The sequence below is a fragment of the Protopterus annectens genome, chromosome 2.part1 (assembly GCF_019279795.1).
Source record: "Protopterus annectens isolate FY-2018-M chromosome 2.part1, PAN1.0, whole genome shotgun sequence".
Classification (NCBI taxonomy): Eukaryota; Metazoa; Chordata; order Ceratodontiformes; family Protopteridae; genus Protopterus; species Protopterus annectens.
Genome location: NC_056729.1, coordinates 674,779,538 through 674,799,452, shown reverse-complemented (window position 1 = coordinate 674,799,452; position 19,915 = coordinate 674,779,538). Strand labels below are relative to the sequence as shown.

General features: G+C 40.1%; 1 protein-coding gene across 1 annotated transcript in view; it reads left to right on the top strand.

Annotated features, from left to right (window-relative positions):
- The window catches only part of MTMR7 (myotubularin related protein 7), a 901,754-nt gene that overhangs the window by 667,314 nt on the left and 214,525 nt on the right, over nt 1–19,915 (top strand). Inside the window, exon 10 of the mRNA XM_044062411.1 lies at nt 11,203–11,252. Coding sequence (XP_043918346.1) covers nt 11,203–11,252 — 50 coding nt within the window. The remainder of the gene's footprint in view (nt 1–11,202; nt 11,253–19,915) is intronic.

The window sequence follows — 19,915 nt, the reverse complement described above, 5'->3', positions numbered from 1 at the left end:
CCTGACGTCATGGAAGTTATTAGTCAGGCCGACTGAGGGCAACCTGCCAGCAGATTACCCAAATGTAATGACTGCAACAGTGAATACACTCGAACATCTACATTTATGGTAAGTGTACACAACTGTACTTTCTCAGTCCTGGCAATTTAATTCCAGTTTGCATGCCTTGGCTCTACTTGACAGATTATTCACACAAGAACCAAACAGCACACAGGTTTAAAACTTGCATCTGAACCCTTTCAGTTGAGGCATGGCTAGGAACGTAACAAGACATCTGGGCTTTCTCCAACAACTTCATTCCTGTAGCTGTTGGCTTTTGAAGATGCATCTGCATGCACCAGTGTCTGTCTTAAATTGTAATTGAGGGGCACGAATTTGAAAGTCTGATGTCATTTTTCATCCGGGTCTGACTGGTTGCTCAGACCCCAGAAAAATGTTTACTTTTCATTTCTCTCGCTCTCTCAGCCTCTATTGCTAACTCTTTACACACCTTAGTCCTTCACGCTGCAGCAAGGTGTCCCATTTTGTTACATTTTCAGTACCTTCTCTTCATGCAAAAGGCAGCTGGAACCAATTATGCTTACAGTTGCATCTAGTGCTGTTTTCATACTTATATTCATTATTTTTATTTTACTTGAATGCTTATACTTCTCTCTCCTGTGCTTTGTGCTGTGATTTTTCATGGTTTTCCTAATGGCACTTAACATCTCTCGCAGATATATCAACAGTTTACTTTTAAATTTGTGTAGACTGATGAATAGTTTGTATAACTTTCTCGAACATTAAATTTGACTCCAGCTGTAATTTTTATGAAACATCATGGTACGCAAGGTCTGTAGCACTCCTCCCTCTTCCTTGCTTGTCTTTTATGCTTACAGTATTTTTACAGTTCATACAGATGTCTTACAAATGCTTCTAGAAAGTCATTTTGTTTCTTGAACAGATGTATGAAAGCATGCTCTTTCATGTATTTCATTTCATTAGGCATAAGATATTCATCTGGATTTGCTAGTATTGCCTTAATTATTAAGGCTTAGCTCTCAAGCCTAGAAGCATCATAAATAGGCTCACTATCTCTACCCATAAAGTAAGGAGTGTATCTGAACCCTCATGGTCCTTCTTGTCCTGTTTTACTTCAGTTCTGTAGTGTGCAAATCTTTGCTTTCATATTGGCCATGTTGACAGTTGTGCAAAGTCAGATGCCACTGATGGACTCAATTTTTATAAAGTTTTGTTATTTTTCTCTGCCTCGTTTTTCACCAGTATGAGTCAGTACCAAGACAGAATGTTGGTAAAATTATTGGTAAGGCTTCTCATACCTTTGTTGTGCAATTTGGCACCAGCCTGAATTTTTAAGGGTTCCCTTGTGACATTGAGGGTGTTTCATTTTCAGTTTTTAATTAAGAAGTATCCCATTCAGGTACCATGTTGTATTTCATGCTATATTCAGAATGCCAGACACTCTTGAGATTACACACACACACATACACACACACAGACACACACGTAAAGCACAGCAACGTGCACATCTCGTTTAGATCATAGGTAGCTCTACAAAAAGCTGCTAGCCCTTATTGCCTGATGCACCATGTGACAAGCCCTGTAGCCTTTACACAGGCATAATCAGTGTAACACCAGTCACAATCATCATCTATATATTATTACTCAGGGTACAACAGTGTTTTAACAAAGGTCATTTGCAGGTTCAGCCTAGAAGATTCCATGAACAGTAATATGCATACATTGTCTAGAAAATAAAAATATAAAGACTTTATGTATGAAATTTACAGTGAGAGCAAACAAGACCTAATATAGCAGAATTGATAAAAAAAAGATTATACAAAAAATAGAAATGTCATATCTAAAATATACAATATTCCTATGATCATTGTGGTGCCAAAGCAAATGGGTATTGTAATTATATACATGAGGTACACTTAAACATTATTGAAAGGGGGGTTGGGGGGAGTACATAATCGTGCTATCTACTAGACAATTATTTTTTGTCCTCACCTCATGATGTATAAAATTGATCCCCAAAGTGCTACATAATTCTACATTGTTAGAACATTTAAAGATCCAAATAAGGTCACTCCTGAACTGTCTGTAGAAGACAAAAAAACAGGTTTAGCCTCATCAACCTAGTTTCATAATGGATACCTGATCATTTTCTTATGTGACTAGTAAAGAACCTCTGAAACCTCTCAGGTCTAGAAGAGATATGTTCTAGAGTAAACAAAAAATGAAGTGCTTGTATCAATGGGGCATTACTGCTTATTAATGTCTAAGGTGGATGTGTTCATAGATAGATTTTAATATATCCAGAAGAGCACGGCTTTAGTTTTAGAAATGCTTAGGGGTAGTTTGCTGGAAATAGGATATGAGTGATTATAGGTCCGATTGAAGCTGTTTTTGTAAGATGGAGTGAAAAAGGCTGGATCTGAAAAAGACCATGTCGTCAGCATATAAGAGAAGAGGGGGGTGTGGAATGTCATAGGGTAGTTTATTGGCCAGAAGAAAGAAGAGTATTTTCCAAAATAATAATATTCTGACAATTTACTTAAACAACTCAGATGCATAGTTAAATTTACCAAAGCCACTTATGAGGCCAAGATAGCCACCTAAGCTAAAGATAATCGAAAGGGCTTTAATTATCTTTAAAATGTAAGGAGCACTGTACAACAATGAGCTGAGCTAGTTGAGAATAATGCTTCCTTCACAGAAACTGAAGATGTACCCAACATACTGGCTGAGAAATTCACCTCAAACATTACCCCTTTCCCCTTCTATCCCACAAGAAACACCTGAAATTGACACCACCCACCCCCTAAAAACACTCTCAAAAGCTAAAATGTGCACTGACAATATCTCTGAATGCATTCTAAATAGCATGATTTAGCTAAGTTCCTAACAGCACAGTTCAACCTCAGCCTCAACAGAGGCTTTGTACCAAGCAAGTGGAAACAGCAACAGTCACCCCCATTCCTGAAGTAAGGATCCTACAACAAATCCAGACAATTACAGACCCATAAGTCTGACTAGCCCTATACGTAAAGTCATGGAAAGAATTAGCATGGAGTTAATAAGGACATGGGGAACTTCCAGACACTGGACCTATCTCTCATTTTGGATTTGTACAAAACTGGTCATGCTTACTCAACCTGGTGGACTTTGAAAGAGTTACCAAGGCAGTGGATAAAAGCAAAACAATGCACACTGCCTAACTACCTCGACAAGCAGATATGACAAACTCCCGCACTTGGGCATAGTAGAAAAGTTAAGCAAACTAGTAATAAACCCATACATCACCTACTGGATCACTACTTGGCTCACAGATAGAATGCATGTGTTCAAAATAGTTGAAGATGCTTCCAGAAAAAGATCTGTCAGCAGTGTAGTCGCCTCTGACTCAGTGCTAGGGCCTCTCCCTTTTGATATCTGCTTCTCTGAAGTTAAACCAGTACTGAAGGACTCTGGCTGACAAAGTTTGAAGATGACAGCAAGTTGGGTACAATTATATTTCCTCCCAAAAATTAGCCATCCTGCAAGAAGGATTGTTCCAAACAAATAACTAGTGCCAGAGTCATGGACTAAAGCTAAATGACAAAAAATGCATTACTGTGTCCTTAGGTGAGTCAGTTACGCTGGGGAACCACCACAGTGAGAAATGACCCAGTCATTAATAATTTGGAAACTTATATGGACAGCAGCCTAATTTTCAATCGGCATGTGCCCAGTGTGGTGAGGAAATATTTCTGTATTGCACAGCTTATTAACAAGGGAAGCGTCTCTAGTTCCAGAGATGTCATTGTCCCCTGTATTGAGCCTCATAAGGCCAGTCATTAAGTGTAATGCCCCCTTTGCATGCTCAGGCATATGCAGCAGCTGGAGTGCCCACAGAGATTCCTTACAATAAGGATACTCTGCTTAAACAATTTGTAAAAACCTGGTGCTATACTGTTTGTTAGAGACTAAGGCATCCTCTGACCCAACCCTGATGGACCTACTGTACATCAGCAAATGAACTGAGACATCTACTAAATGATATGTGCCATACTTGGGACCTTATCAATATCTGTGGTATCTTCCCTGTTATGTGTACTATGAATCGAGTCCATGAATGGTTAAATTAAATTGAAATACCATACAGGTTAGGAAATTTGGCTAGGCTTAAAGTGTCACGCAAGTGCTGTAAGGGGAACAGGGACTAAAGCCCTGAGGAACTCCTGTAAAAAGGGGGAGCATCATATAAGGTGGAAGTGCCAATCTTAACTTTGTAAGATCTGTTGGCTAAGTAATTTTGGAAATGTTTGGAGGCTTTAGGGCTTATACCTATTTCAAGGAGAAGATGTATTAGGATGTTAGTCAGCTAAAACAAAGGCTTTAGTTTAATTAATGAATAGAGTGTCTGAGAGGTGTCTTTAGTCATATTTATCAGGATTTTATCCGTGCGAGTCCAAAGGGTGGTCATGGTACTTTGTTCAGCCCAGAAGTCTTGTTTTTTGGAAAGAAGGTTATATTGCAGTATGTAGTGAGAAAATTGGATATAAATTAGTTGTATTTTTCCTACTGTCAGTAGGGTTGAGATAGGTTGGAAGTGTGAAGCATAGTGTGTCTTTGCTTACTTTGGAAGTGTTTTTATTGTTGTAGATTTGAAGACTAGTCTTTTGCAGAAAACTGTAGTTAGGGTGCTTAAAAGGTGTTAAACATCATCTTATGTCACCTATCTACATTCTGGACTGTATTTTTTGATATTTTAACATGCACCTGTACTTCAGAAGTTGATGATCATTAGGAATGCTAAGCCACGATAAGCAGGGAGTAATTTTGTTGGCCATTACTAACAATGCTGTACTGTGCCGTGTTAGCTGTATAATTGCACCTTACTGGTTGGCAGTCTGTCAGGGAACTGTACAGAGATAGTGATGATATGTAGGTCATTTATTATCTCAGGATAACCATATTGGTAGTATTTAATATTTTTTTTCTTGTTTATAATTTACACTTTCTTTAAATTGTATCTTCTGTAGTACTGTTTTTAAAGGCAGGAGTTCTTGCCTCTCCTTAAACCCTATAAGAAGTAAGTGTGGATTAAGAGGCTGCCATCCTCACAAATGGTGCTACAGAATATAGTGTGTTGGTATTATTGGTCAGAGATGGTCTTACGTCAGGAAGCTTTGCATACATAGGATTGTATGACATTCACAGTGTGCAGTATGCAGGATCCAGCTTTAGTAGTTCTTAAGTTGGAACAGTGATCTGCAGTGTGAGGTTGCTGGAGATACAAAAATGGGGTTGAATATGTGTGGAGAAAGCTAATTTGCTTTTGATGCATCCAGCCTGTTGAAATATGTAGCTGTTCTTCGTGTTTCACTGTTGCAGTCATCACATTTGGGTTATCCCTGCCAGGGTAGCCCTCGGCTGGCCCAAATACCAGAGGCTTAGTATTTCTGCGTCAGTTGCTGTCCGCTTCAGGACTGTCGTCAGTAGTATAAAGTAAGGCAGCTGATGCCATTACATCTTTCTTGCCTTGGAGCCCAAAGCAGAAGCAGTTTGCACGAGTGCCGGTCAGCCGATACCTGAGTTTTGTCTACTGATTTGAAGCTGAAGTCTACTAAAGCGAAGTAACCAGTTGGGGATCCTTTTTTCTTGCACTAACCGATGTCAGAAAAAGTTAACAATTGTCTCGCCTGTGGAAAGCAAATACCACACCGAGACTTTCATTCTTACTGCATCACTTCTTTAGGTCCAGACCACGACGTCCCCCACTGTCGCTTCTGTGCTTTGTTCAATGCCAGAACTATCTGTCCTCGTGGGCCTTATTCTAGCTAGATATTTTTGCTTACAGTCCTCGAACTCCAATATGGCTTTGGTAAGCCATCCAACAGCAGATGATCTGAAAGAATGTAAAGATAAAGACAGAGACAGACTGCACAGGTCCAAACCTACTGATGACGCTTCCGTTAAGTTAGTCATCAGCTCTCCGGTCCTCCAGTGAGGTGCTTTCGCAGCCCCTGATGCCCGCTTCTGTGGATTTGCAGGCTGCTACCATGACCCTTTCAGAGTCTGGTATGCCGCAAAACTCTTCTTCCACTAAGGATCCTGCAGTCGTCTCTACCTTGGATAGTTCCGGAGCCGCTAAGCAGGCACTGGCTTCCAAGGAAGTCCTTTGCACTACCAGTTCTCGACACAAATCGACACTTCTTTCGCGACTACCGTTCTTTCGAAAACTACCATGTTTCTTAGGCCCAGGGTACAAACCACACCCAAGAAGCCGACGACCCAATCTCAGGCATCTGCTTCCTTGCCTCAGTCTCAAATGCTTAAAATAGCTAAATACCTTATCCTGCTGATCAGGGGAAGCCAAGCTACCCCCTCCAAAAGGAAAATAGATCTGTCCCCTGTAGTTTTGTCTGAACAAGAGTCAGATGACTCTGATGCATCTGAATATGAAGACATGCAACCCCTCTCTACTTATGAGGTTTCTGATGCAGAGGTTTCTGTCCCTTCCGCCTCTCCCTCAGAGGATTTTCCTTTGGGGAAACTCTTAATACCTTAAGGGAGCATTTCCAGTGGGAGAGTCAGGACTACCCTCAGTCTAAAAAGAGACTCGGGGAATTCTTAGATCTTCCACATCACAGACCCTTGGCCATCCCTCCAGTCCTGGATGTTGTGGAGGATGTTTTCCTGGAATCCACCCTCCCTCCTGCACCCAGAAAACCAGACAGGTATTATAGAGTCCCTGACTTGCACAAATTTCTTTTTAAAAATCCTACTGCTGACCCTGAGGTAGTTTCTCAAGGGCCTAAAGGGATTAAAGCGACTTCTGCTAAGAATCCCACCCCCTCAGATAGAGATTCCCGAGCACTGGACAGATGGGGTTAAAAAGTATACACCTCCGCTCCTCTTGCTATCCGGGCACTAAATTGTCAGTTCCATATGCTAAAATTTCAGCAACATACCCTGGAACTCCTCAAACAAAAAAGTCTTCCTTTCCTGCTTGTGCAGAATCTAAAGAGTTACAATAGTTAATGCATTCTGCAAGTCAGGTAACTAAACACACCTTGCACTGTGGTTTTGATGCCCTGGAAGGTTCTTGCAGGACAGCAGTCACTGGATCTGTCATTAGAAGGCATGCATGGCTTAAGGAACAGCCCTTGCCAGACCATGTCAGATCTAAATTGTTGGATGCCCCCTTGCACAAAGACAATTTATTTGGTACTAAGGCAGAAGAGATCTTAGAAAAGATGGAAGAAAAAGCAAAATTTATGCAGACAGTTAAGGATTTCTTACAGGTCCAGCCACCCAGGTTCAGCAGGCATTGTCCCACCAAGCACTGGTCCATTCCTCCTCCCACTAAACCAGTCCAGCCCAGACCCCCCAGACAGCAGCCACAGGGAATGCAGAGATCTAAGCAGTGGACTTCCTCCATTTCAAAACCAGGGAGTTCTAACCCACCCCCTTATGGTAAGAACTCACAATGACTCACCTCCCCTACCCCCTCCCTCTGCCCACCTTCACTTACCCCTAGGAGGAAAACTCTCCTTTCGTGCAAGCCCCTGGGCCACCATTACCAACGACCGCTGGGTTCTCAACATAGTGTCACAGGGATACAAATTTTCTTTCCACACCCTTCCTACTCCAAAAGGGTTCTCAGATCTGCCTCCAAACCAGAGGGCAGAGGCACAAAAGCAAGTCATTTCCCTGCTCTCTATGAGGGCAGTAGAGCACATTCCTGCAGAACAGAGAGGCCAAGGTTTCTACTCCAGACTTTTTCTGGTACCTAGAAAAGATGGCACCTGGCATCCCATCCTCGATCTGTCCATTCTAAACACCTTCCTGGTGATCCCAAAATTCACAATGGTCACCATCCAGCAGCTGCTACCCATTCTCTGCAAGGATGCTTGGCTAGCCACCCTAGATCTAAAAGAGGCCTACCTCCATATTCCTATCAGGGAATCATGCAGGAAATATCTGAGCACTTTCAGTTCTCTGCACTTCCCTTTGGCTTATCTACTGCTCCCAGAATTTTCACAAAATGTTTGGCTCCGGCCATTGCCTTTTGCAGACAAAGGAATATCCAGATTTACCCATACTTAGATGACTGCCTAATTCAGGCAGACAGCCAGGAAAAGCTGCTCAAGCACCTGACCTTTGTAAAGTCCCTACCTACCTCCCTAGGGTACAAAATCAACAAAAAGAAGTCCAAACAGGTGCCCACCCAAAGGATTATATTCCTGGGAGCAAGCCTGGACACAGCATCCCAGATGGCATTCCTTACACCAGAAAAGCAACATTTCCTGGACAAACCCCAGCTTATCTGCAAGGAAGATCCTGCAAGCTCTGGGGGTCAGGGCATCTTGCATTCTACTCATTCCATATGCCAGACTGCTTATGAGTAAACTTCAGTGGTACCTAAAAAGCCTTTGGTGTCAACACTCTCAAGACCTGGAGACTCTTATACCTATAATTCCTTGCCTCAGAAAATATTTTTTTTGGTGGGCAACAGCATGCTTCCACAACAAGGGACTACCTTTCTCACCACCCCCCACTGCCCAGACCCTCACAACAGACGCATCAGACTATGCCTGGGGTGCACACCTGGACGGCAGGTGCATACAGGGCCAATGGAGCCCACAGCAAATCCCTCTGCACATCAACAAAAAAGAGATGTTTGCTGTCCAGCACGCCTTGAAAGCTTTCAAGCCCCTTCTCTCCCCAGGGGCACTCCTGATCAAAACAGATAACATCACTGTAATGTGGTATATCAACAAGCAGGGAGGGACTCACTCCTACCCTCTATGCAGGCTGGCCATAACCCTTTGGCACACGGCCTCTGCCGTGCAACTCCACCTGTTAGCACAATTCCTACCAGGGTGTCTCAACTCTCTGGCTGACCAGTTAAGCAGAAATCTTCTGGACCCACACGAGTTGCAGCTCAACAGAAGAATCTTCAGCCTAATAACTCAGAAATGGGGCATCATGAAGGTCGACCTCTTTGCTTCCCACACCAACCATCAACTCAGCAAATTCTGCACCAGGGAGCATCACTGCATGGGTTGGAAAGTGGATGCCCTCTATCTGTCTATGCCCTTCCTCCACTACCTCTCATCCCAAGGGTACTGCTCAAAGTAAAGGAGGAAACACCAAGGACAATTCTTATAGCTCCAGACTAGCCTCGCCAGCACTGGTACCCCTTGCTGCGCAGCCTGTTCCCACTGCCACCATGGCATCTTTCTCATATTCCAAACTTCCTGACCCAGAGGGAAGGGGAATTCATGCATCCCCAATTGCAGACACTCAATTTGGCAGCTTGGCTTATTCCCTAACCTCCGATCAATCTGCCAACCTCAGTAAACAGGTTCTAGATGTTCTACATGAGGCTAGACACCCTAGCACTAGAAAGTCTTATACTGACAAATGGAAAAGGTTCTGCACCTGGATTCAGTCTAAGGGAGCCAATACAGCACTGCCCTCCCTCTCATCCTGGATTACTTAGCTGACCTACTACACAGTGGCCTCTCTTTTGCCTCTATTAAAATTCATGCCTCTGCTATCTCTGCTAATGTTCCACTGAGCAGCCCTTTTTCTCACACCCCTTGATCAAACAGTTCCTCAGTGGGGCTAGCAATTTGAGGCCACCCAGAAGAGCACCGACCCCAGCTTGGGACCTTAACTTTTTGTTGGAAAAGCTCACCCTGCCCCCCCCCCCCCTTTGAACCAGCTTCTTCTGCAGAGCTAAAATTTCTCTTCTGGAAGAAAGCTTTCTTTCTGGCCATCACTTCAGCCAGAAGAGTCTCCGTGCTGCAAGCACTCATGGCTGTGGAACCCTTCATCATCATCCATGCTGACAGGTTATCCCTCAGGACTAATCCATCCTTCATGCCCAAGGTGGTGTCCAGTGTGGCTCTCAACCAATCCATTCAATTGCACAACTTTTTTCCTAATCCACAGAACAAGGGGGAAAGGATCCTGCACTCTCTAGATGTGCACAGACAGCTCAGATTCTATCTAGACAGGACTAAATCTTTCAGAAAGTCTGATCAATTGCTGGTTAGTTTTGCTACAGGGGCAGAAGGCAAAGCCATCTCCAAACAAACCATTTCCAGATTTATAGCACACTGCATCCATTTCTGCTGCAAACAACATGGAAAGCCTCCCCCCAAGGGGGTCAGGACTCACTCCACCAGAGCAGCCTCCACCTCTTCAGCTTTCCACAGAGGAGTCCGCACCAGGAACATCCCGGAGGCTGCCACCTGGACATCTGTTCACACTTCTACCAAACATTACCACCTGCCTCTCTTCTCCAAATCCAGGGCAGGGTTTGCCTCTGCAGTCTTGCAGAGCATCCTAGCCAGCCCTAGTTTCCTTGATTGCTTCCACCCATTTCCTCAGCTTTGGGAATCAACCCAAATGTGATGACTGCAACAGTGAAACAGAAAGAACATAGCATAGTTGTGTACACTTACCATTAATGTAGATGTTCGAGTGTAGTCACTGTTGCAGTCCTCCTTCCATCCCCCTTTTTTCTTCTCTTTCCTTAAAAGGGACATATTGGCATTTACTTTCTACTGGTGAGGTTCTTCCACCAGAACCTAGCTCCTGCTTGGGGGCTCCTGACAGGTTAGGGCAAGAAAAACTGATGTAATGGTGTCAGCTGCCGTACTTTATACTACTGACGACCTGACATCAGTCCTGAAGCAACAGCAACCGGCGCAGAAATACTAAGCCTCTGGTATTCGGGCCGGCCGAGGGCTACCCTGGCAGGGATAACCCAGATGTGATGACTGCAACAGTGAATACACTCGAACATCTACATTTATGGTAATTGTACACAACTGTACTTTTTGCAGACAAGTTCAAGTTCCTTCTGATCAGTTTCAGGAGGACTCTGAAAATATTTATTTAACCAGATTCTGGCTATTACCTGTATTTGCACTGTTCCCTAGATCAGACAGCATGTATTTAAGGATTGCAGTCTTTACACAAATAACATATGAGACTTGTGCTACAGAACAAGAAATATGTGGTTCACTTGTGTAGTAGTTCTTTATCTGTAATGCATATATTCATATTTAAAATGCATAATAGTCTGAATATTAGAACATGTTTAAACTGATATTTTAAGGATGAAAAGGATTTCTTAATTGTTATTATCTGTATAACCATATTCTTAGTTCAAGTGTTCTTTTTTTCCTTTAGGTGCTAATTGAAAAAGATTGGGTTTCTTTTGGTCATAAATTTAATCACAGGTAAGAAAATGTTTGTTTACCCTAGCTTATGTAACTGAACAAAGGCGAAATGGTACATGTAGTCTTTTTCTTGTGTAATGCAGTGTGCAAAGTATTTACATATGTTTTGCATTTGGAAGGCTATATGTGAGTACTAACTGCTAGGCAGTTATGTAGATAAATAAATTCATGTGTTAGTGGTGTATAAGGTGTTAAGCATTTCCATATGAAGTCCTGTCGCTATGATTAGAGTATTTTGTCTGTATTTTAATTTTGTCTATTTATTTCTCTTTGTTTACTGGGAAATTCTTAGTGGGGTTTATAGCATTTTAAGAAGCAACCAGGGAGAAAAGCTCCAACGGCTTAAACAGAAATGCTCAATATAGAAGAAAGCCATAAATAGTGCATAAAACACTGAAGTTTACAGAAATACATTATATAAAAGAAAAAAAATATACATTGAATTTTACAGAAATACATTGTATAGAAGAAAACAGTATATATTATGTGGAAATACACGGAGTTTTACATGCATGATATGGCTGATTACAGAGAAACTCCAGAATTAATAGTAGATGCTTTGTCAAGGACTTCCAAGATGGCTGCACATTGAGTAACAGCTTAATTTCACTCTCCAGTGTGAAAACAGAAACTCAGAAGAGAGAGCCAGTAAACTTGTATTTTTCAGTAAATTTCAGTAACTGGCTAGTAAGTGCACTGCCTGGATGCTGGCAAAAAAGAAATCCAGAGAACCTGAAAGAAAATCAATCATGAAAGGTGAGAAAGAACCTAATTGGGAAGAATTCCGCAGCTGTTCAGCAAATAGCAGCGCAAGCTCCAGCTTTGGTGCAAGACATGGCTTCCAGTAACCTAGAGGAAAAAATAAGTTGACACTGCTCAGAGCTGATTATAATAAACAAAACACTTATGGAGTATATCAACTCAAATAAGACTGGGGAAAAATGGAAGAAGCTAAAATTGCAAAAATTAGAGGTCGAAATGAAGAAGAGTTTGGCTGAATATGAGACTGCTCAAGACAAGAAGTTTAAAAAAATAAGACCGTTAGGGGACAGAGCACATAGGGAAAATCTGAGATTTTCTGCTGTACCATAGAAACTGGATGGAACAAACTGTATTAATTTTATGATAGCCCAAATAAGCAACTGATCTGGTATTCCACAGGAAGAGCTGTTAAGAGGGCACATCATTGGTATGCTCCAAACATCGCCATGATAAAGCAACCTAGACCTTTAATAGTAAAGATGCAATCCTACCAGCAGAGGGATTTGATTTTGACAAAATTGTGGCAGAAGGACAAAGTACTAAAAGTGGGAGAGAGCAGAGTGTTTGTGGAGAATGATTACTCATTATACACCAGGCAGAAGAAGAGTACATATATTCCATTAATCAGGAAGTGTCAAGAAGTAGGCATGAGATTCAAACTGCTGTACCCAGCTGTTTTCAGAATATTCTGTCCTGGACAGACAAAATCATTTTTTGACTCAAGACATGCTAAGGAGGAAATACAAAAGTTTGTCCAACAAAAAATGAGCTATGAAACAGAAGGCCTTGCTTCTTCTTCTTCTGATAATAATGACTACAGAGAGACTGGGCCAGTGAAATCTTTTCCTATGTTTCAAAGGAAAAGCTTGAGAGACAAAAAAAAACAAAGAAGCTGACTAGACGAACCGAGAGTATGTTGCAAGTGAAGCAGAGACTGGATTTGGGAGATGGAGGTAAACGGGAATAAAACCAGCAACTCTGAAATTGACAACTACATGTTGGATTACAAAGCATTAATTATATTTGTGAAACATGATACAACAATAAAACCTGGAAATATTGGACCTTTTGACTTTATTAAACTTGTAAGGGACTGTAAAGCATATGCCCTATTAATGTTTGGCAGAACACTTAGGAGAGGGGAAGAGGAGGGAGAGTGTTAATTGTAAGTAAAACAAAATTTGTTGCTAACAGTAGTATTTTTATAATGTATAATATAATCTGCATGGTATAAAGTAAAGTATACTCAGTTATTTTCAAATGCAGTTGGGATACTAAAGTAAATAGGTACACCTGTTTTTCCCCTTCTTTTCCCTTTCTCCTTGCTCAGTTTTAAGAAACGTAGGTACTGCAATGTAAAAAAAAAAGTATGGTCAAAAGGGTATGATACAAAAAAAATTGACGTGCTTTTTCTCATTCTTGCATAGGGGAATGACTGGATTAAATCCCTTGGCTTGATTTAGTAAGTTTTAAGAGAAAGTAAATAAGTAAATAAACATTGAATATAATAAAGCTTTTATAATAAAGCAAAAAAAAAATGCTTGTAGAAGCAACTCTGTATTTAGTTCTCATGTGTCCATGGAGACAATCTGATAAAGTGCAATAAAAACAGAATACTTCTTTTTTTTCAGTGAATAGGAGATAATGTTTTCTGAAAGCATTCAAGTGCTCTCCCAATCTGGGAGAGCAGTAAAGATAAGACAAAACCAGACAGCACTTAGTAGAAGCACAAGCTGTATCAGGCGTCTTAGCCTGGTTAGCCTTCCTCTTAAGTTAAGACAAGTCCCTGAGTGTAAATGTCAGTTTGGGACAATTCCAATTAGGAGGGCAAGACTTCAATATTTGAAGATGTACACAGTTCTCTGTGTTAATGTTAAGTTAATAGGTGTTAGGAGTGTATTGTGTTGCATTTGTTTTTTTGTTTGAGGGCTTTCAGTAAAATAAAAAGGTTTGTAAGATGTAACATAGGCTCAAATGGATATGATAAGAAACAGCTGTATAAAAGATCAGCTGGCCAAACAGTGTGCGCATGTAACACAAAAGCTGGAGCTAGGTACTTAAAGTACTGTTACACATAAAAGATGGGAGTAATAACTTTTTAACATAATGACACTTTATATATGTTTAAATGTTAATGGTCTCACAGGTGTATACAAAAAAGGAGTAGTGAACTGTATTAAAAATGTAGAGTGCAAATAGCTATGCTTCAATTGACACACTTGCAAAGAACTGAATATGTGAATTTGATAAAGAAAGGTTTTCAGGATGGTTATTCTGAGGAATACCTGGGACAAAGGAAAAGAGTAGTACCTACATTAATTGTAGAAGGAGCTCCAATAGTAATAGAAGAGGATAAAAAATAGTGGCAGATTTGTAGTGCTATGGGCTACTGTCAAGGGAGGAGGATTACACTGGCATGTATTTATATTCCCCCTAAAATTGTTATAATGGAGCTTAAGAAAATTCTGGGAGAAACAATCAGCTTTCAGAAAGGAATATTACTTCTAGGTGGGGACTGGAATTTGATTTGCAGCAGTGAAGATGTGTCTAGGAGGCCCAGAAGGGAAAATATAACAAAGGAGGGTAGATTTTTGAAGACATTTATTAAAATGTTTGGCGTGGAAGATGTGAATTCAATTGTAGGAGTTTGGAGTGAATTTACTTGTTATTCCCCAAGATACAAAAACTGGGCTAGGCTAAACAGAACTTAAATTTCACAGGAACGTGTGCATTTAATTGAAAGTTTTGATACACATCCAATAACTATTTCAGATCACACACCAATAATAACTAAAATAAAAAAACAGGGTAATGAAGAAAAGTGAGACACTTGTGATTTCTCACCTATCTGTTGAAAAGAGAAGAATAGAGAAATTTAAGAAATGGGTAGTGGACATTTTTCAGGAATTATTAGAGAAGATAGAGATTCATCTGAAAATATAGTTGAAGAGTGGGATAAAATTAAAGTGGAGTTTAAAAATAGGGTGGAAAAAGAAAGATATGAAAGATATGGTTAAGAAGCAACAAGAATTATTTAGATGCACTGACAAATGTTATTGCAGGATAGGGGGGAATCTCACAGAAGAAGAAGAGGAGCAATATTATAATGTGTTTGTCTATAACGGCTAAAAGAATGGCAGAGGTGATGCCAAAATTGATAGATATGGATCAGTTCGGTTTTGTGGCAGGGAGGCAAACATTTGCCAACATTAAAAGAACATTGATGATCCAGAGGGAAGCGGTATATAAGAAAATGTTGTTTGTGGGTCTCGATGCAATGAAAGCATTTGACAGAGTAAGCTGGGAGTTTGTGAGCAAGACATTGGAAGCATTTGCTTATGTATGGTTGATTAGGAGGATATATGAGGGACTGGAGGCAGAAATTGAAGTGGATGGGTTCCTCTGTGATCATTTCTGTTTGAGCAGCGGAACTAAGTAAGAGGTGTCCTCTTTCCCCCTTTATTTGCATTATATTTAGAACCATTGGCAAAGAAAATAAGAGACTCAGAAATTTAAGGATACAATTGTTATGGCAGTCAAGAAAAGCTGGCTATATTTGCAGATGATATTATTTTATACCTGATAAAAAAAACATAAAAGGACATTTCAGTCCTGTGGAACATTTTGAGGCAGTTTCATATCTTTTCAGGATGCAAAATTAATGAGGCTAAAACAAAGGCAATAGCTGTAAATTATGTACCCACACATTAATTGGTTTAGCAATATCCATATTGATGGGGACATGATAAAATGAAGTACTTAGAAGTATGGATTAAAAAGAATTCTGATGTGGCAGCTAAGAATATGTATGTGGGAACAGACTAAGCAAAAGATAATACAAAAACTGAGAAATTAGAAACTCTGTGATATGGATATTAAGAAACAAGAAGCTAAAATGTTTAGTCCCTTTAGTTTTATGCACAGTTCAGGCATATTTTTATCAACCAGGGGAGAAGTTGAGGTTAGCAATTAATAAAGAGCTGAAGGATTTTATCTTGAAGGGGACGATGGCAAAAGTCAAGTGGGATAAGATGATTCTTCCAGTAGAACTAGGCAGTTTGGGATTACCTGATTTATAGGGGTATTTTTGTTATTATCCGTGAGCTTCATTGTGCGCCGTGTGGGTCCATTTTCTGGATTATTAGTGACATTTTTGGACTTTGGCAACTTTGTTGGATTTTCTTGGGGTATTTCAGAGAGCTACACAGTTAAGGCTCCTATACATAGCGCAAGCAGAAACCTGGGATTCAAAGTGGAAAGGGATGATGGTGAAATGGGAAGGGGGTTCAAGAAACAAGGAGAGACCGGGATTTTGGATGCAGATCCTTAAGTAGAATAACAATAATCATACAGAATGTTATATTCATTAAGTAGCAGAGAATATTTTAAGAACTAAGTGAACACGGGAATGGAGAAAGGAGATTCTGCAGATAGAGATGACTGCAATTAGGGGTACAGATAATAGGCAAGAGGGGTCTGGTATTTATTGGAGAAAACTGGCAAAAGAACCAATGTATTTGGAGCAAATAATTAGAGCGGAAAAGGTAATAGAATGGGAAGAGGCCAAGAATTTGTTTGGACTGCAGGCTAGAGATTGCCTTCCCTGTCAAGGACTGATATCCGAGTATAGGCAAAGAGAAAGAAATAGGGGGATCCTAAGCGAGAGTCCAGCACTGGTAGAGTTTTTTAGTAGAGTCTAGAACAGAAGCTGCTGTTAAAAATGGAATAATTAGTAGAACATGCAAAATATTTCATAAGTATAATAATCAATCAGAGGAGGTTAGAAAGTATTGGAAAGAGAGACTGGATAAGCAATTCACAAAGAAACAATGGGGAGATATATGTATGTCTCCCAAATATGCAACAAAGTATACAAGATTTAGGATCTTTGCTTGGACGTGTTTACATAGGTATTTTAATACCCCTGGTAGACTCCAAATAATTTTTCCTCAAGTAGACAGCAAGTATGATGAGAAAGAAAAAGGTAATTGGGAACATATTTTCGTGGAGTGGAATGACTTGGTAGACTTTAAAGATTACCTACAGACTACGCTGTCATACTGGATGATCACATTGGTGTAACTAAGGAAATTATTTTTTTGAGTTATGATATAGAATCAGACTTGCCTAGACATAGCAAGGTCTTGCTAAGTCTAATTATGGTGCCTGCCAAAAAAGCAATTACTAAGAAATGGAAATCAGAGTCTAAACCAAATGTACTAAATGTAGTGAATATAGTCATAGTAAGAAAACAACTGGAAATGAGATCTTTAGAAAAGGGTAGGAGCAAATTACATAGAAAAAAATGGGAATTGTGGGTAGAGTACATGAAGTGGAGGAAACCAGTTTAAAAGAAAGCAGGATTTGAATGAGCTATGTAATGTTTGACTGACAATGACTGGATAGTTTATAAGTGATATATAATGTTCACAACTAAAACAGTTTGGTTTGTGATGTATAATGTTTGCAACTAAAATTATGTCAGTATAGTTTGTTTTTACTTTAAATGCTTCTTGTTTAAAAAAAAAAACATGGTCGTTATTGGCTTGTGATGTGGCTGTTCATTGTTTTATAGTCAGCATAAACTGGTATTCCACTTTCTTTCAACGGACATGTTCCTCCTTTCACCTTGCAAAATATTTAACATGATATGTGCATGTCACAAATGTATTACAAAGCTCAAATCCTTAAGATACATTCCACAGAGGAACATCCTATTTGCATCTGAGGGTTCCCAAAGGTTCCATTGTTAGAATACACAGCAATATTTCAGCAGGACTTGGTTATAGGTGAGGGTTAATGTTTGACCATTTTTGTTTTGTGAGGTGCAGATGTGTTTTGCTTGCAGGCTGTTCAGTCTTCCCAGTGTGTGTTGTGTGCCACTCTATGTACAGTTATCTAGGAATATTCATAATTATGAGTTGTAGCATACTTTTGTGTGTGTGTGTGTGTGTGTGTGTGTATACAGATGTACTTAACATCGCAGTAACAAAAGAAAGTGAACAGCAAAATACTGATCCTAAAGGATTAAAATGCAAAATAATGAAAAATAAAATGCAGCTCACGTTGCCCCCTGCACCCTCCCCACTCCCTACAATTATGTATACCAGTTCCAAGATTGTGCAACAACAAAGGTCAAATTCTCTCTCCTTGTTGTTCTGCGACCCCCGCACAATGGTAATGCCAGCAGAAGAGATCCCATGATTATTCGATCACTTTTGCTGACATTAAAAACATTCAACTATGGCAAATGTCTCTGCTTGTATGTATACACATCAATTTGCGCAAATATTTTTATTGTACAATACATCTATGACTTCTTATTGGTTAACTGTATTTATATCTGTGATGCGTATATGCATATGTGTGTACATGTATAATATTTAAAAATATATTGTACAAATATACATGTATACTGCATATCTAAAATATACATGTGGTAGAAGTAAGAACATTACTAAGGAAAATGAAGCCAGCGAAAGCAGCAGGCTCAGATGAGGTCATGGCGGATATGATCAAGATGGGTGAGTTAAGGGAGAAATGGCTTCTGAGGGTACTCGCAGGCTCGTATGTTCATAGGATGTTACTAGGCTGTTGACCCAAGGGTCTTTAAAAGCCTAGCCATTAAATCCCTCTTCATTGCAGTATGAAGAGAAATGCATATCCTAGGTGACTGGAGAATAAGAATTCTAGTGCCAGTATACAAGAACAAAGGAAACCTTCACAGCCGAGGGCAGTACAGTAGAGTTAGACTCTTGTCAAACTGCAAGAAAGTGCTGGAGAAGTTGATTGGTAATTGAATATGTAGAGTAATAGAAGGTAAGATGGGGGACAAGCAGTTTGGATTCAGATTCACAATCAACCCAATTTTGCAGTTAGATGAATGGTTGAGAAGAAGCTGGAGATGAGGAAAGAGTCCAACTGAGTATTCCTGGAGAGAAAATATATGACTGTGTCCCAAAAAAGCTGCTTTGGGCAGCCCTGCAATGATTCTAAGTCCAGGAAACATTGGTCAAATTAGTGCAGGCTATGCACCAGACCCCAGTGACACAAGTAGGTGTTGTGTATGGACTCTCAGATGGATTCCCAGTGGGAATGGCTGGTGCGAATCAGGGTCCAGCTCTGAGCCCACTGCTCTTAATACTGATGAAGGACTACATTAGCAAAAAGGTCAGAGGGGATATATCAACAAAGTTGCTGTAAGCAGACAATGCATCATTGCAAATAGACTTTGAACAAGAACGGAATGCAAAACTGAAGGCAAATGGGATGAGAAGAAACTTTTAATGGCTGCAAATAACGGAAATGGAAGAAACTAAAAACTGAGATAGAAGGAAAAATAGAGTAGTACGTTAATAGCTTTAATTATCTGGGAGAGGAAGTTGAGGAGAAGGGAAGTCTGAATGACTAAGTCAAAGGTAGAATCAGAGATGCAACAGCCGAATGGCCAAGTGTGTCAGGGAAAGAGTGTGACAGAAGAATGACAAAGAACCTGAAAAGTAAGTTGTACAAAACCATGGTCGACCAGTACTATTGTGTGGTATAGAATCCTGGGCAGTGAAGGCAGAACAGCTGAGGAAGCTAGAGGTGATGGAGATGATGTACCAGAAATGGGTGGTAGGATTCACACTATGGGGACAGATAAATATAGATGCAAAAGAGAAGACCTGCAACATCATGGATGACTGTCAAAGCAGGTAGGACACTGGCACTAAATAGAGAGACGTGGCAGTAGTTAACATGACATTATGACCCCATGTATAAAAAATGAGAAAGGGGGGTTGATGATGATGATGATGTCTATATGTGTGTGTATGTATATGTGTGCATATATATATATATATATATATATATATATATATATATATATATATATATATATATATATATATAACATATAT